The sequence below is a fragment of the Podarcis melisellensis genome, assembly GCF_964234715.1.
Source record: "Podarcis melisellensis genome assembly, chromosome: 2".
Taxonomy (NCBI): Eukaryota; Metazoa; Chordata; class Lepidosauria; order Squamata; family Lacertidae; genus Podarcis; species Podarcis melisellensis.
The window spans coordinates 95808291-95827400 of record NC_138529.1 but is presented as its reverse complement, the minus strand read 5'-3'; the positions used below and the strand labels follow the sequence as shown (position 1 = coordinate 95827400).

Here is a 19110-nt window from a genome sequence, read left to right as displayed (position 1 = left end):
CCAGTACACAATGAATGCCTACAGGCTATGTCCTGCCTTAAGATCTTGTACCAAAACCCTGTCCGCACTACATAAAACTAGCACAGCATTGTAGTTAAGAGGTCTGGTCTTAAACCAGGGAAATCCCGCTTCAAATTCCCAAGAAGCCACAAAGTTCACGGTGACCTTGTGCCAATGCCAGTCAACTCTCTCCCAACCTAGCTTCCCTCAACAGGTTGCTGTTGAGGAAAAACTGAGGTGGGGGATATCATGTATCCCACCCTGAATTCCTGAAGGAATGGTGGGCTAGAAATGTAAGAAAGAAAGCCATTTTTAGAATTAAAACAGGCTCATAATATATGGATATTTTATTTTTCTCTGGGGCTGATTTTTCTCTCTCTCTCCAAATTAGTCTTTAAAGCAGAATCTGTTATTTTCTCGTACTGTCACATCACATAGCTGACCGCTATTAGAGACAGAGTTTTCCCCCTTAACTAAATGGCTATATGGTCTCCTCCAGTCAGTAAATTCTTACGTCCTTCTCTTCTAACTCTTGGCTAGCACAGGACTCAATGCCAGATCCCCCTCGGGAAACTTGCAAGAAGAACATGATGGTCAATCCTTGTCCTTTGTCAACAGCAACTGTCACTGGAGGTATACTGGCACTGAACACAAAGGTTCCCATCTTTGCACTTACAGCTATTCACTGTTGATAGATTTATCATTCATGAATTTGTCCAACCTTTTTTTTAAAAAAGCCATCTAAGCTAGCGTCCAACCCCATATCTCAGGGGTTCTCAAACTTTCTTCCCTCAGGGTCCACTTGACTGGCTGGAATTTCTGAGGCGCACCAGTCACAAAATGGTGGTGGACGGAGGCAGAGTTTGGCATAGTCAGCGGACAATTATTGGCATAACTATCTACTGATACTGAATCCATCTTTGAAAATTTCCAAATTCTTTGTCAGTGTTTTCCTTATAGCAAGCAGGCCCATCGTTCAGTTTCCCTCAAGCTAAATACAGACATTTGCTCTGGACATTGTGACTCGGCCTCCCCATTTTAAGCAGAATTTGTGGATCCAGAAACACTAAATGGAGAAAGCTTTTCCTTTTATATTTTCCCCTTTCTGTCCTATGTCTCTCTCAAAGAATGGTTGCATATCTGCTCTCATTTCTTCTCCTATTCATCTTTCACACTTGGCTTGTATCTTCTCCCATTCCACATATTCTGACAGTTTCTTTCACACACACATGTTCTTTTACATTCACTTTCTCCTATAAAGGTTTTTTTTTCATCTCTCACCCCCTTCCTTTCTATTCCCAGTTTGTTTGCATATTAACACTTTTATCTCACTTTTCACAATTTCCTTCGACACTTTCTCTGGCCCTTTCCCCTTAAAGGAGATAAACCTTTCTTTGTTAGACATTTATTTTTCTTTGTCCATTGCCTATATCCAGTTTCAGTGAATGGCCAGGTTTTAGTGTTGAGACAGAGGAGAAGGGAGATGACTAAATTCTCTATGTTTAGGACACCGAAGTTATGACAAGGGCATGGGGTCCCCAAACAAGTGTTTCCCTGATGAGGGAATATGGGGGTTCTAGCCAAGCATTTTTCCCATGATGGAAATATGGAGTTTTTTAGGGGATTTGAAATAGTTTTTATTAATTTCTCATTAATAACATTCCGAATTGGTATCAAATCAAATCTTATCACATCACATCATAATACAAACAATAAAGCCAATTATACATTCCAAATTAAAAAAATTACTGGGACTTCCCATGTTATGGCTGTGAGAAGGTTTCTTTCACTTGTCCTGCATCTCTCTTGTTTTTTCCAATTTCATAATTTCGACCTAAACCTTTATCTTATTTTCCCAGTCACCAGTGTCTAACCAAGCATTTGCCTTGTAATTTTAAGGGTGAGGGAAGTAACTTGTGCAGGTAAAACAAGTTCTTAATGACAACTACCATAAAATAGCCCAAATGTAACTGTGTGTGTGTGTGTGTGTGTGTGTGTGTGTCTGTCTGTCTGTCTGTCTGTCTGTCTGTCTGTCTGTCTTTAGACGCTTCCTTAAGGCCAACAGACGGGTTTATACGAATTTCCATGTGAGGACAATCCAGATGATTCCCAAGCTGCTCTTGAGTTTAGGATATATAAAAGTCAGAGAAAGCATTCAAGGCAAAAACATATATTATTTTAGAAGAAACAGGTATATAAACTAGAGCAGGTGTGGGGAACCTTTGACTCGCCAGATGTTGCTGAAGTACAACTCCCATCTGCCCCCAGAAGCATAGCCAGTGACCATTTTGCTTCTCCTGATAGTAAGCATCTCATGGCCCCTGTCTTCTTGTACCAAATGAAGTACTGTATATCACATCATCTAGTCCGTTTGTATCTGCTCTTTTCCCTCTTTCCCTTCACGCTGCTGAATTACCAACAAAGCCATGGTGTCCAAAAATATATTGGTGTATAATTGTGGAAAAAGTGCATGCACTATTACTGGGAGACCAGCATGTTAATAGCTGCAGGTGGGACCATCTGTCTTCCAGAGGCAGCTTGGGAAGAAAAAAACCCAATAGTTGTTTGTATACATGATAAGATGACTGGCTGTTGATGGAGGTGCTAGGCCTCAATTGTGTTTTATAGTAAGACAGGTGGTTCTTTTAGTAAGTAACAGTGCCTGTTCTTACTGGAAGCCTGAGGACACCTTTGACTTATGTGTCATTATTTGTATTTCCATTCTCCTCTTGGGTCATAAGTGACATTTTGCTCTTAGGAACACTAAGGTCTGCTCTCTTCATGCCTTCAACCTCCGGTCATGCTAGTGTTTGTACATATTGAACCCTATTTATCTTTAATTTCTCAGACTATGATGACAGGCATATTCAGAGTTTGCCAGGATTTCCATAAGTGTTGCTTTCTCTCATATCCAGCACCTTGTAAGGACTAGCTTGCTTTCATTTCTCATTCCTTCCAATAATTAGTCAGCTATTTTCCAGGAGGGTGGGGAGACAATGTTATTCATTTAGAAAAGCTCTACACCACTTAACATTTTGAGCAAAAAATCCCCAAGCAGTTAACAGAGATGATAAAATTTTAAAATGTAGTAGAATTATTATAACTAATATAAATAAAAGCAGAACACAATAAATACAATGTTGTTGTTGTTTTTTAAAAATAGTAAAGGTAAAGGGACCCCTGACCATTAGGTCCAGTTGTGGCCGACTCTGGGGTTGTGGCGCTCATCTCGCTTTATTGGCCGAGGGAGCCGGCGTACAGCTTCCGGGTCATGTGGCCAGCAGGACTAAGCTGCTTCTGGCGAACCAGAGCAGCGCATGGAAACACCGTTTACCTTCCCGCCGGAGCGGTACCTATTTATCTACTTGCACTTTGATGTGCTTTCGAACTGCTAGGTGGGCAGGAGCAGGGACTGAGCAATGGGAGCTCACCCCATCGCGGGGATTCGAACTGCCAACCTTCTGATCGACAAGTCCTAGGCTCTGTGGTTTAAGCCACAGTGCCACCCGCATCCCCTTTAAAAAAATAACACATCATTTAAAACGCCAAGTCAACAATGTTGCCCATTATAACAGTAATTCAAAGCAGGAATGTCTGGCTTAAAGCTTGGTGTGTTGAAGATCTGAGATAACAGTGGTGGTTCTCAAACTCCGGAGAAGAGAATTGTCCTGTGCTTGGTAGGCTACCATAGGTGTGTCAGCTCCTAGGGGCCGAGGTCCCTTCACTCCCCTACAAAATATTTGAGGTGCCCCCCCTCCCCTGTTGAATGAGATTGCCATTCAGATGGTGTTTGTGTGCCACATCTTGTGATTGATTATGCAGGGCAGGACTTACCTCCCCCCGCCCATATTTTATTCAAGTTGGTACCCCTGTAGGCTACATTGTCTGGCTGGTGGGCTGCTTGTTCGATCACAAAATTGGCAGGTCAAGTTTTGACCAACATTGCCTGTAAAAGCTCTTCCAAAAACAGTTGATGCGGGATCAAAAATACTTGAAAATAAAATAAAAATAACTACTTATATATTCACATACACAGAGACCTGTAGCCCAAGCTGAGACAAAGGAGTAATATGCGGTTTAAAATGGGTGGCATGATGCAGTTCTCCAAAGCACTTTTTTCTCCCCACCTCAGTAGTGCCCCACTGATTTTGACAGCAGCATACAGTGGTACCTCAGGTTACAGACTCCGCTAACCCAGAAATATTACCTCAGGTTAAGAACTTTGCTTCAGGGTGAGAATAGAAATCGTGCAGCGGTGGCACAGCGGCAGCGGGAGGCCCCATTAGCTAAAGTGGTACCTCAGGTTAAGAACAGTTTCAGGTTAAGAACGGACCTCCAGAACAAATCAAGTTCTTAAGCCGAGGTACCACTGTAATTAAAACAAAAAGTAACCAGTGCTGGGGGTTTAAAGCTCTCTGTGCAGCTCAGCATCCTCAAATGGGTGCGCCCTCTCTGCCCACCATAATTATAATGATCGTGGATCGGCTGGTGAGGGGGAAGTTGTGTGCATGTGTGTGTCATATATGTGTGTGTGTGTCTGGGGGGGGACACCCACTGCTTGCCATGTGGCCTCTGGAGAGTTGGCCAAAAGTGAATGTGGCCCTCAGGCCAAATAGCTAGTGCCCCTCTCTGTTAAAACATAAAAAAATATATTTTGAAACAAAACGTAAGTGTAAATGACAAACTTCGCTGGAATGCTGATAGTCTGCTTGCTTATGATCTCACTTAGTGCCATGGGCATAGCCAGGGTTTTTGTTAGGGAGGAGGAGCCAAAGTTGTTGAGATCCCCCCCCAGCCAAGCTGTTGAGCTTTTCGGGGAGAAAATCATGGGTAAATATACCCCCCAAAAGAGGACATTATGGGGGCAGGCTTCTCTGGGAAGAGGGACCAGAACCTCTGTTAATTGAGTGCTTTAAATGCTTTTGAATAATTTTTGTGGATGGGGGGGGCACCTGCCCCCCAAGCTACACCCATGCTTAGTGCTTATATAGACTGACAATCTATCAGCTTCAGACAGAGCTCCTGGCATAGCATACAGGAAGGTGAATACTTCCTACCTTACTGGGTTGTTGTGAGTAAGGTAGAGAGAAACAATATGTGAAAGGTTTTGAATGTGAAACCCAGCCATTGATGTCACCCACCTAAATGGAAACATGTCGTCTTCTCTTTTTTTTATCTTCACCCAGGCTTTCCCTGAAAGGTTATGCCGTTGTGTTAATGATCCATATGATCTACAGATGAATTTTGTATTATGGGGGTAATATAAGCAGTTCACCACCATCCGTGGCGGCACTGGCGGAGAAAGGGGGGTGCGGTAGGTGCGGTCTGCCCCGGGTGTCATCCCTGAGGGTGACATCGCTGCGCTGCTCCCCTGGGGCAGCTAGCTCCACCTCTGCGTGGTGGACCTTGGGGGTCTCAAATTTCAGCAGTGCCCTGTGTGACACCAACATTCTGCACCCTCTCCCTTCATGGGTGTAGCCAATGGGGGGGGCAAGGGGCAGCTGCCGCCCCTAAATCAATACAAATCTGAGGTTCTTTTGCCCCTAACAGAAATCCTGGCTACATCGATGCCCCCCACTTTCCATTCTACATCATACGTGTGGCACCCCCCAGACTCCACACCCAGGGCAACCAAACCAGCCGCATTCCCCCTTCCGTCTCTGCTACTGTTATATTTTTTTCTTAATATTGGCAGTGCGGAAATTTTAATAAAGAAAGAAAGAAAGAAAGAAAGAAAGAAAGAAAGAAAGAAAGAAAGAAAGAAAGAAAGAAAGAAAGAAAGAAAGATGTGATCAATGCAAAGGATCCATAAGCAAGACACGAATGAACAGGGCAAGCATTAGATAACACTGGATTTTCTATTAAAACTTAATTCTTGAGCATATTTAGTTTGCCCCCCCCCTTTTAAAACAAAACAACCACCCATGGAAAAGCCCATTCAGCCTGTAGTGAGGCAGATGAGACACTAGAGGTCCTCATTACTCTAGCTGAAAAAAGGCAAAGGGATTTCGCCCGTAGATTATTTACACGGATGCCAAATATTTCCCCCCCTTAAAGATGATCGTTGTTTGCAATTGTCCGGTACCCAAAATGCTTGAAGGAGGAAACACATTGCTAGATACATTAGTAATGGAAATATCACTTTCTTAGATAACTAAAGATGGAATTAGACACATTAACGAAGGAGCTGAGGTAACTATTAGCCATGATCCATGAAAGCTTGTTGAAGCCTCCATGTTTAAGAATCTGTGTACCTCTGATTGTGTGGTTCCTTGAGACATCTGGTTGGCTCATGCTGGTTTTGTTATATTGGTTGTTTTAAAATTGTAAGAATTTTAAAAACAATTTTATAATTCAGAGACATTCCCTTGTGAGAGAGAACTTGTCATCTTAGTAATTTGCAGACATGTCCTAAACCCATGCATGGGGTTGTTGGAGCACAGAAAGGCCCTGGGCAGTGGTGGCTAAGATAAAAGCTCTGGATGAGGTTGTTCTCCCACTAAAAGAATGGGTTTGGAGCTTAGGAGTGCTCTTGGATCGATCTTTGTCACTGGAATCCCAGATAGCCCAAATGGCTAGGAGTGCCTTTTACCAGTACACCAACTATGGGTGTTTTTGGACTGGGGTGGTCTGGCCATGGTGATGAATGCATTGAGGCATGAATATAGGGTCAATTACTGTGATGTGCTCTACATGGAGCTGCCCTTGGGCCTCAAACAGAGGCTCCAGCTGATGCAAAAAGGTAAAGGACCCTTGGACGGTTAAGTCTAGTCAAAGGCGACTATGGGGTTGCAGTGCTCACTCATTTTACTTTCAGACTGAGGGAACTGGCGTTTGTTCACAGACAGCTTTCCGGGTCATGTGGCCAGCATGACTAAAATACTTCTGGCGCAATGGAACACTGTGACGGAAACTAGCGCACAGAAACACCATTCACCTTCCTGCCACAGCGGTACCTATTTATCTACTCACACTGGCGTGCTTTCGAGCTGCTAGGTTGGCAGCAGCTGAGATAGAGCAACGGTGATCGGCAAGCCCAAGAGGCTCAGTGGTTTAGACCACAGCGCCACCCGCGTCCTAAAACAAAACAATGTAGCTGGACTGTTGATGGGAACACACTATCACCAGCATTTAACTCTGGTTCTGAAAAGCTTGCACTGGCTGCCCATATGTTACTGAGTCAGGTTCACGGTTCTTGCATTAATTTACAAGACCCTTAACAACATAGGTCTATATAAGGACCACTTGATCCCATATACCCTTGCTCAATCAACTGAGATCTTAAGGGGACTCACTATTAGTGACCCCCCCCCGCCCCCGTCTCAGATACCTGGCTCGTTTCCACCAGGCACCACATATTTAGTATTGCAGACCCAATTTTATGGAACTCCTTTCCAGCTGTGATCAGGCAGGCCTCCTCACTGTCCCTGTATTATTTTGCAACAATGAGGACTAGAAACCTGCTTTTATCCACCACAAGCTGTAGCTCTCATGATTCTGCCAGAGGCCAAGAGCTGCCTACTGCATTTGAAGAGGCTGCATGGCTTCCCTGAGAATACAGTGATACCTCTGGTTACAAACTTAATTCGTTCCGGAGGTCCGTTCTTACCCTGAAACCATTCTTAACCTGAGGTACCACTTTAGCTAATGGGACCTCCTGCTGCCCCCGTGCAATTTTTGTTCTCATCCTTAGGTAAATTTCTTAACCTGAGGTACTGCTTCCGGGTTAGCGGAGTCTGTAACCCAAAGTGTTTGTAACCCGAGTTGTTTGTAACCCAAGGTACCACTGTACTGTAATCATGTCACTTCAGTCGCTGTGGGACTGCCTGAAATAGCATGGAAGTGAACTAATTTGTTGTTGTTTAGTCGTTTAGTCGTGTCCGACTCTTCATGACCCCATGGACCAGAGAACGCCAGGCACCTCTGTCCTCCACTGCCTCCCGCAGTTTGGTCAAACACATGCTGGTAACCTCGAAAACACTATCCAACCATCTCGTCCTCTGTCGCCCCTTCATGGATCACTGCCTTGCCGTGGCGAAGGGGCTTGAAGAACTCAGAGAAGCTATGAACTATGCCGAGCAGGGCACCCAAGATGAACAGGTCATAGTGGAGAGTTTTGACCAAACGTGATCCACCTGGAGGAGGAACCGGCAAGCCACTCCAGTATCCCTGCCAAGAAAACTCCATGGACAAAGACAACAGGCATATATAAGTGAACTAATACTTACCTTCAAAGCTATTTTGTGATCCTTGCTTCCCATTATATTCCTGCCCATGCTTTCATTCTTCCAACTCTTTCCACAGTCTAAATGTCACTTACTGTTTTATGTGCTTCTGCCAATGAGCTTGGCGCCATCTCTTTCTCTTCCTTGGACTCCTTCCTCGGAAACTCCCTTTTCAGAAAGTCCTTGTTCCCAGCCGTGAGCATGCTTAAATGTACATGCTGTGCATGTCATTTTGTACTGTCTCCCTCACCTTCCCCCCTCTTGTTTCTTTTCCCATTGTCTATTTTAGATTGTCAGCTTTTTGTGGGCAGGGACCTTTTGTGTGTGCATTGATTCTCAATTTTTGTAAAATACATACATACATAGTTTTATTTGTATGCCACCTTTCCCCAGTTCAAACTGTGCTCAAGATGGCTTACAACAATGGGGATGTGGGTGGTGCTGTGGTCTAAACCACTGAGCCTCTTGGGCTTGCCGATCAGAAGGTCGGTGGTTCAAATCCCTGCAACTGGGTGAACTCCCATTGCTCTGTACCAGCTCCTGCCAACCTAGCAGTTTGAAAGCATGCCAGTGCAAGTAGATAAATAGGTACCACTGTGGCGGGAAGGTGAATGGTGCTTCCATGCTCTCTGGCTTCCGTCACAGTGTCTCATTGCGCCAGAAGCAGTTTAGTCATGCTACCCCCATATGACCCGAAAAGCTGTCTGTGGACAAACACCGGCTCCCTCGGCCTGTAAAGTGAGATGAGCGCCACAACCCCAGAGTCATCTGCGACTGGACTTAATGATCAGGGCTACCTTTACCTTTACCTTTAACCATCCAGGGGTCCTTTACCTTTATTTATTTTTGCAGCATTGAAAAGAAAACATAGCTGCAATATAACAAAGGTAGTTATAAATAAAACATTGAAAATATACACCCTAACTGAACAACTTCCACATCTATCACAAGATCTAAAAGAAAGGTACGAAAGGCCAACAGCAACAACGCCCCTCACTCATAGTAGGTCTCAGAGTAGAGCTATGAAGATGCCTTTTCCTGCAGCATGTGACTTGGTTTGGTATGTAAGGCTGTGTCAGCTGGAGTTCCCCCCCCCCCTCTGCAGACACCTCCTGCAATGCATTTGCTCCATGCTGGCAGCTTATTGTGGTCTGGATTGCCAAGGCTGATGTGCAGGCAGCTACTAATGGACGGGTAGCCCTGCCTCTTGAGAAGTTTAGATGAGATGCCCTTTTAACACCTTCCATCTCTGATAACAGATGCAGAACACAGCTCCCAAGAGGGAAGGATGAAAGAACTGTTTTTGAATTGAGAAAAGAGAATTAAGGGGAAACACTTTGATGGTTTTCAAATTCCAACTACAGAAGTAGATGGCTCTTTTTACTGAAGGGGGCACAATAGAATCAAAGAGTTGGAAGGGACCCAAGAGGTCGTCTAGTGTAACACCCTGCAATGCTTTAGCAAAGGGTTATGAACAGCAGGGAGGCAAATTGAGTAAATGCCTCAAAAAAATACCCTGGTTGTAAGAGACATCATTGCTAGAATAAAACTCTAGGGTTTCCATATAACCCAAGGTTTATTTACTTAAATATTCATAAACTGCGCACTCCACATAAAATATCAAGGCGGAGCACAACAATATATCCAAGTACAATACATTAAATAAATACCACAAAGCCTACATGAAATAATAATAAAAATGACTGACTCTTGAGACAGTTTAAATGACAGTGTGAAAAGGCCTTCTGAAAGTTAGCAGCGAGGATGTCTGCTAAATCTCAGTCAGAAGAGTATTCCACAGGATGGGGTCAGCAATACCAAAAGCCCAACTTTCAGTTGAAAGCAATCCGGCTTCTGAAAAACTGGGGAACAGCTAACACTGATCCTCCAAATGATCTGAGTGACCCAAGCACTTTAGGACTTTGTATTTCAATGCAGGAACACTAGACCTGCCTCGGTAGTGCAGATGTTTTAGCAGAGCTGACACAAAGTAGCTTGATAGTCAATTCCTCGTCATGTGCAGAAGCGGTTATTTTTCGGACTACAGCTTACATGCATCAAAGAAATAATTTAAGATACAATCTGAGTCTGGATGCAATGTGTCATAGCATTGTTGTTGCGTGGGTTTGCAAATGTGGTAGCAATTCTGTTGTTTCACAGAGGCCTTTGGTCAGTTTCTGTATCCAGTTGGTTTCACTTAAGTCTTACGATGGTGTCTGATACATATTTTTGTTTACAGTATCTTCTCATTCTTCACATTCACTAAAATCTTCCAGTGAATCACTCCTAACATTTTTAAGTGAGCTATAGACATGTTTGTTGTTGTTTAGTCGTTTAGTCGTGTCCGACTCTTCGTGACCCCATGGACCAGAGCACGCCTGGCACTCCTGTCTTCCACTGCCTCCCGCAGTTTAGTCAAACTTATGCTGGTAGCTTCGAGAACACTGTCCAACCATCTCATCCTCTGCCATCCCCTTCTCCTTGTGCCCTCCATCTTTCCCAACATCAGGGTCTTTTCCAGGGAGTCTTCTCTTTTCATGAGCTGGCCAAAGTATTGGAGTCTCAGCTTCACGATCTGTCCTTCCAGTGGAGCACTCAGGGCTGATTTCCTTCAGAATGGATAGGTTTGATCTTCTTGCAGTCCATGGGACTCTCAAGAGTCTCCTCCAGCACCATAGACATGTTTAGTATTGTTTTAAACCACACACACACTAGTTTTTATCCTGGGACCATCCATAAAGTGTTGCAATGTTTTCTCACCTGCTAACTGAAGTCTTCCCCTTTAGCATTCTGGCCAGTAATTTCCTCCAATAAGAGCATTCTACCCACCTTAATAAATGCCCATTTTTAATTTCCAGCTGACAATATTCTGTGATTAATGAGCATGCTTAGTCTTCACTGGACTGGGGTGCTTTTTAGGTGTGCATGTCTTGCCCCTGCATATTTGTATGTCTGCAAACCTCAGAGTTTCCTCCCTTTTGTTTCTCAGAGGCCCCCTTTGGCCTTATTTACTTCAGCACTAACCAAGTAAGTCATGGGTAGGCAAACTAAGGCAAGATCTGGCCAAATCACCTTCTAAATCCAGCCTGCGGATTTAAAAATCAGTATGTTTTTACATGAGTAGAATGTGTCCTTTTATTTAAAATGCATCTCTGGGTTACTTGTGGGGCCTGCCTGGTGTTTTTATATGAGTAGAATGTGTGCTTTTATCTCTGGGTTATTTGTGGGGCATAGGAATTCATTCATCCCCCCCAAAAAAAATATAGTCCGGCCCCTTGCAAGGTCTGAGGGATAGTGGACCGGCCCCCTGCTGAAAAAGTTTGCTGACCCCTGATGTAAATTGATGGAATAGCATGTGATTAAAAAGGGAAGATGTTTTATCCCCATAAATACATACTAGTCAATTAACTCATGGGTTACAGTTACCGGTACTTGATTGCTTGATCAATCAATCAATCAATCAATCAATCAATTCAATTTTCGCATAAAGAAAGCATTAGTTCTGAAGTTAAAGGCATGCTTTGTTGGTTTTCAGAGTGAGCTCACGTGTGTGCTAGAGGTCATCATAAGAAGGAAGGGGAATACAACAGCATGTGCTGCTTACAGGTTTTCTAGGTCACCCCAGGGTATGTATGGTCTGAAAGCAAATGAAGCTGTGTCTGGATGGGTGACTGCCTAGGAACCACAGTATGCCATCTTAGGTTCCATCTCAGAAGAAGAATATAAATGTAAGGAAATAAAACAAAATAGATTTTTAAAACCTACTGCCCAATCAATTGTGGCTTTCTTAGGCAAGCAAATGCTTAAATAAGTTGATTGAATGTTGATTTATAGACTCGTAGAGTTGGAAGGGACCCTGAGGATCATCTAGTCCAACCCCCTTCAATGCAGGAATATGCAGCTGTCCCATACGGGGATCGAACTTGAAACCTTTGCATTATCAGCAGCACACTCTAACCAGCTGAGCTACCCAGGATATGATCAATTATATGTCAAAAACACGGACCCACCAGTTAATTGCAGAGTGCGTTCTCTTTCACGAACATCCCTTATTTCCGTGGTGACAGTCTAGTCTGAGCTTGGGAAGGCGGCACAAAGGGCTATATTGGAACAATCATGGAGAACATTTTGTTCCGCTGAGAGGCTTGCCAGCTACTGTTTATTTCCCCAACAGTATACTTCGCTTTGCTAAGAGAAAGGGAGGAGGGATGGCAAGCCTTTGTAGTTGTCAGCACCTGAGGTGTGCCCTGCGTTGACGAGGTTGTTAAACCAGTCATGGCATCAACTTGCTGGGGAAAAGCTGTTTTGCTGGGCAATGGCTTTATGGCACTGACCGACTCGGTATCGGTTGAGATTTTACTGGCACTTAATTTTTTTCTCCCAGATGTGGCAGCTGAGCCAGAAGGACCTGCAAAGCCAGAGAAGCTGAAACTAGTATTTCCCTTCCTTCCTTTTCTGCCACTTGACTATTTGACAGCAGCCAAATTCACATCTAAATAAGAAACTGGATTATTGTATGCAACAACATGTGAAGAACGAATAAGTCAGGGGAACTCTGCCAAAGGGTCTACATATTTATAGAGAAGCCAGTGAAGGTCCCTGTAAATTGAAAAGAACCTAAGAACTGGTACCCCCCTCTGTTAACTGGAAAAAACCCAACAGAGTTTATTCACAAGCTTGTAAGAAGAGGCTGTGTGATCAAGGCAATGACTGATTTAGTCAATTATCCATCCTGTTCTCACAGTGGCCAACCAGATGCTTACGAGAAACCCAAGAGCAAGACCTGAGCGCCACAGCACTCGCCACATTTGTGATTTCCAGAAGTTGGCTATCTGTAACCATGGAGCTAGAACATATTCATCATGGCCAGTAGCCATTGATCACAATGGCTATATTCTACTTCCGCTGTTGGAGGCAGTATGTAGTGTGGGAGTCGAGTAGCTTTCCTTTTGGTGCATTTCAAGTAACACTTTCTAAACAGAAGAGAGTGAGTTACGGAACTGTCTACCTAGTCCAGTGAACGAACCATGTGAATTTATATTGCAATGGGGCCATTTCTCATCCCCTCACTACACCCTATTACCCTTGCCATGAAAGAAGATAAATGACTGGAGCAGGAGATGGGCTTTTGGAATGAGTAGTAGTTCCAAGGCGTTCAGAAAATGTTTCTCTGGGGGTCAGGACTTACCTTCTTTTTCAAGGGGCAGGAAGAAATTTGCTTTTTTGTGATTGTTTTAATTGCCTGCAACTCATACAACAGAATGTGTTTTGCTTGAGCCATGTGTACAGTTAACATTTTTGCAGGCATTAGTACATTAAAGTGGACTTGCGAGTATTCAGAGGAGGCAAATTTCTAAATGCATTTCTCTTGGAGTAAGCCCTATAGAACTGGACTTGCTTTTGAGTAGACTCATAGGATGGCTCTGCTAATGAGTGCTATGATTTACAGCTTGCCATTTTCCTGCTTCGCTTTTCAAAGGTTTTCCAGGGTGTGGTCAGGTACAAGCTGTATCTGTGATGTTCCAGATCAGCATGACAAAACCACAAAAGAGGGCAAACCTATGTTGACACCATCCCTTAAAAATAATTTCATCAACCTACCCCTATATTATGTACTAGTAATGTAATTGTGGCACACCATAATGGTGGTTACTTGGGAGGAAAAATATCAGTATGGATGGTTCTACTTTATTCAACCTCTCCTTTTGTTGTTGTTCTTAAAGCAGCTTTTTAGCCCTTATGCCTGCTCAAATAGACTCAAAATGTGGAGCCAATGCCCCTTTGAGTAGGAATTTCTGTGAAACCGAGCCCAATCATTTATAACAGAAACAACTGATGTATTTTGCCCATTTACGCCTGCCTCCACTCCCTGTCTTTTCTGCTGTAGTTTCCTGCGTGCAGGCTTTTGAGGGCAGGTATATTTTTTCTCTTCTTGTACTATTTACATCATGCACAAAGATGGGCGCTGCCTAAAACAAGAAATACAAATTACGATCACTAGTTGAGGTAGAAGACTTCATAAAAAAAGCAGAAATTGTATTGTGAGATTTGGGGGTTGGTCTAGATATCTTCTAAGTGGCTGTAGAGCAGGTGGGTGAGGGTCTGGACCTTAGAAGGACTGCCTTAGGCATGTGGTCAAATATCCCAAACAAGCCTGACATTGCTAAAGAATGTTTGCTTTCTTAAGGCGATTTCAATATATAGCTGAATTCTTCCTGATCAGCTGTTACCAACCTGCTATAGCTCTCCAGCTATTGTTGAACCACAACTCCCATCAGTTCCAAACTCCTTGTGGTTCTGATCACATTTTTGGCACCCTGTGTTTCCACCTTTCTGCAAGCTGGAGCAGAACCAAACATGTGCTGGTAAAAGCTGTGCGACGTACCCTGGGTTGCCCATACCTGGTGCTACCAGCCAGGGGAAAACTGGACATGTCATACATCTTAAAGCAGGCATAGGCAAACTCGGCCCTCCAAATGTTTTGGGACTACAACTCCCATCATCCCTAGCTAACAGGACCAGTGGTCAGGGATGATGGGAGTTGTAGTCTCAAAAATATCTGGAGGGCCGAGTTTGCTTTTGCCTGTATTAAAGTAAAATAATGTAGCTTTGATAAAAATAAGGGTGTTTTTTTGCCAGTCTCAGAGAAGGAATAGGATAGAAGATGGGGGCGGGGGAGAGGATCTGCTCAGAGGATTTCTTAGCTATTTTCATGTCATCTGGGCTTTGTGTTTTTTTAAAATCAATAATCAGTATGGGGATTTGGATCAGTAGCACAAAGAGGGCAAAGGGTAAAATCCCACTTCCCTCATGCAATGGTCCCAAACCATTGTGGTTTTCCCCTACAAGCAATTAACACCACCACCACACACACACGGCCAGAGTCTGGTCCTGAAGTGGATGGAAATCTATGAGCTACCCACAACCCGTATACGTTAGTTGACCTGCTTATGAATTATTTTACAATGTTGTGAAGGAAAAGTCTCACATGAGGCCAGCCTACCGAAGGAGTTGTGCATGGTTGGTGGGAAGGGGCTGACAGAGTTGAGGAGGGTTTAATTTCTCATGTGCCCTTTTCTTCAGAGATGTTTATGCCACAGGCATGTCGCTGGCATGTGGTAATGGGAAATTCTGGTACAACAAACACGCACACTATAAAACGTACATGCATGCTCTTGAGAAGAGGAAAAAAGAAGAGGGGAAGAGGCCTACATTCACAATAAGCCAAGAATGGAGTACCTTGAGAGAGAAGCAAGCACATCTTTCAGTGCTTTTCTTTGACTAGATCATAACCTGTGTATTTAAGTTGCAATCCACACCAGAACTTTGGGATGCCAAAAGGTAAAAACAAAAAACAAACAAAAATAGAGAATACGGGAAATGTTTAGTAGCATACTTTTTGAGTTTATTGACCTATACAAAATCATAGGTCTTTAAAAAGTCAGGAGTAGTAAAAGAATAGGCAAAAAAAGATATCCTTGTTTCTAAAAGGCTATACAAATATGCACAAAAGAAATAAATTATTATTTTTGTTTCTTTTTTCCACGTTTATTCCAAACTTTAACTCTAATAATACAAATGACTAAGGACCAGCTTAACAAATTCAGAATCTCTCTGTATATATATATATATATTTATAGAATTCTTTTTACATGATTTGGAGTATCAGTAAAAAAAGAAAAGGTTCGAAAACCTTCCCACCCCCCGAAACTTTTCCATTCACAATAACAAGGAGTGATTCATTCTGCATTTTGTTTTTGTTTTTTAAAAGGAAGATCCCCAAACAGCACCATTGGATAGAATCCTGAAGCACAGTATAGCTGAGAAACAAAAATATTTTTTTTAAGTTTGCAAAATTACACTAGGTAAACTTTAGCTAATTTGTTCCTACAGGTAGATGATATGAGGTAGGCTTATCCCTCCTAGATAAAACCTGCAGTTGAGTTCTTCCTTTGTTTGCACAGAAAAAAAGATTCACTTATTTTGTTTACATGCTAATTCATCACTCGGTTGCCCCGATCTATATAGGAGGCAATTCACATGAGTGGAAACAGGTTTCCATTCACAGACCCCCCAGATGGCTATGTTAGTCTTCTTCACATATTACTTGTATGAAGGCGGCAACATGGAAAGAAAAGTACTTGAGGTCACAAAAGACACCTCATATGGTGAGGGATAACAAGTGGAGAGACTTTTTCTACCCATGTAAGCTTGTCATTCAGGATTCTTAAATCATGCAGGGAGCTTGCAGGGATAAAAAGGCTCCCTTCAACACAAAAGGGGTCAGAATGAATCATGCAGCCTCAAGGGCGGGGTGAACACACAGCCTTGCGGTCCATTTATATCTGTGTCGCCTCTTCGTTATTGTGTGAAGACAGCTACTGTCAGCTCAAGCCAGTTCATTCTCCACCCTGGTGCTCCTTCCCCCTTTCTCTCTCTCTCTCTCTCTCTCTCTCTCTCTCTCTCTCTCTCTCTCCCCTTGGACAACAGATAATGAACACTGATCACATCTTGAAGGTGAGAGGTTGCACCAGGAGAGAAGACGGGGCTATTCAAGTCTTCTGCTCTACTCCTGGCTTCATTGACTGGGACCAGCGAATGCATAGTGCACCTGCTTTTCACAGATAGCAGATTTTACAATTTAAATGCCCTTTGATTTTTAAGGCACCAACTTGGTATTACTGCTAAGTGCAATTGTGGCCACTGTTTGTTTGTTTTTTAAAAAATAATACTGGTGAATAGAGTGAAGCCGTTCAATGCATTGTACATATTGTCACATCAGTAATGCAAATATTCTCACAAACTTTCTGTTTCTTAAGATGTATCAAAACCAAGTGTTTCCCTGTGCATTCCACATTTAAACCTGCATGCATTCTTGCATAAATGAAAATTTATCATGGAGAGGTGTAAAATTACTCCCCCCTAGGAAGCAATTTGAAGATGCCTGCTTGCACTTTCCAGAAAACAGCCACCCTGCTGCCACAGATTGATGCGGTACATTGCAATGTGCAACTACTGCTTCTTTTCTTTTCATGGTGCTTCGATGAGAAAGAGACATTCAGGACAGCACATCTTAAAAAACATCTTTAACCTCATTCAAAATACTGTTTAAAACCCCAAACATCCTTCAAGTAGTGCTGCAAAGTCAACCTTCTGCCCTGTGGCCCACAAACTCGTCTTCTTGATCAGCAGTTGCTACGACAGAAGCGACTCCACCGTTGTAATTTTCTTTCTCTCTGAATTGTGCTCCTAAAATGGTCCCAACAAGAATCCCCTTTTCACATTTTTTTGAAGTTTGCACCATCATCTTCTTTCCGTTGTTTCAAAAAAAAAGTGCTTTCCAAAATACTTCAACCAAAGGCTGCATTTTGCGGTAGGAGATTTAAAACAGATCTCTTCCTCATTTTGGTCTATTTGGATTCATGTTGTTGTGCTAACGTGGATAAGAACCTGCAGCTTTGTCTCGCTGAATACTTCATCCTCCCATAACAGTCCTCACTTCTGAGTTGCACCAGGAAGCTAAGTTTTGTTTGTTTTGTAGAACAGCATAAAGGTGCAAGGCACATGGGGTAACTGAAGCCAAGGCTAGGCTCACACTAAAGTCCCAGGCTTCGAATCCTCATGCCAGAACAGTCTCTGGTCACCGTCTTGCAAATCGCCTTCCAACTGGTCCCTGTCGCTGCTGCCCAACTGGCTTGTTTCGGCGTACATCCTGTAAAAACATAATGGCTATTAGTGATATGCAAGATGAACTGCAAATTCAGGTACTGTTCAATAGCACACTTGGACAGACTCATTTATATTCAATAGAACCTTATCCTCAAAGCAGTGAGATTTGAAAGTGGAATCAAGAGTACTTGCACCAGTATGATGCTGGAGCAGTAAAGACCCAGGAAGTAGATAATGGCCACAGTGAATATTGGTTTCGGTGACAGATCAACCGTGTATTTAATTACAGATTATGAGCCCCTGGCAATTGACCGGTTACAATGTTTGGAACATAAATACCCATCAAGAAAAGACATATCAGAGTATTTGCTTGGCATTTCTCTCTCATCCTATTCTGCAGAGTCCAGGTTAGGTCACAGCACATGTATAAACACAGCCCACCAAGATGGTAGTTTTGACACACTATGACAGTGAAAAGCCTGCAAACTGGGCTCCTCCACAGCCAGTGACAGATGAAGGGTCTCTTAAGAGTAAAAGGACCTGCTTCTTCCAGAACTGGCAATGGGAGCACTGGTCAGTGTTCTGGATTGGAGCCAATGAAATAAGCTGTTGTTTATGATGTTGGCTTGTTTAAACAAATTGTAGTTGAGGTTAATCACAGGTTAGGTTTGGGACACTGCAGTTAACAGACAGTAGCAGAGGAAAACATCCCATCACCTTATTGCACCCGCACTGCTGGAGAAGAGAATATCATGCACAGAGCACTAAGCCATCATTTAGTATTACAGTTAAATCAGGCCTTTGTGTAAAGCTGCCAAAATAATGGCCACTCTCCTCAGTGTTTGGCATTAGGTGAGAAAACTCAGGCAATTAGTAATAAAATTAAATATGATTATAACGTAACCTTTAGCCACCCTGTTAAAAAACTGAACACTGCAAAGACTTAAATGAACCAGCGGCTGGGATGCTTTACTGTCCTTAAGAATGCAGTGTGGAGAATGAAGCTGATGTCAGTACCTCACTAGACAGCTTCACCCAAGCCAGTTCAGCAGTAAGAACACGGCAGCCCACTATAAACCATGCACAAAACGGTCACTGCTACACTCTGCTGGCTGCACTCAGCAAAAGTGCATTTAAACACAATCTCATATTTCAGGCACAAGCAACCTCCTGGACAGAAGGCCTTTGTTTTTATGGGTAACAGGCGGAGTAAAGA

The 19110-nt window shown here is 43.1% G+C and overlaps 1 protein-coding gene and 1 long non-coding RNA gene across 8 annotated transcripts in view; one reads left to right on the top strand and one right to left on the bottom strand.

Moving 5' to 3' along the window:
* Positions 1-3148, top strand: part of LOC309365452 — a 258469-nt gene extending 255321 nt beyond the window's left edge. Inside the window, exons 2-3 of the long non-coding RNA XR_014166160.1 lie at positions 1933-2000; positions 2066-3148. This is a non-coding gene — a long non-coding RNA (uncharacterized lncRNA). The remainder of the gene's footprint in view (positions 1-1932; positions 2001-2065) is intronic.
* Positions 3149-17552: 14404 nt separating this feature from the next.
* Positions 17553-19110, bottom strand: part of FRMD4B (FERM domain containing 4B) — a 233365-nt gene continuing 231807 nt past the window's right edge. For all 7 annotated transcript variants that reach the window (XM_081901464.1, XM_081901461.1, XM_081901460.1 and 4 more), the window contains one exon: positions 17553-17937. In XM_081901464.1, the coding sequence (XP_081757590.1) occupies positions 17817-17937 (121 nt within the window). In that variant the 3' untranslated portion in view covers positions 17553-17816. The remainder of the gene's footprint in view (positions 17938-19110) is intronic.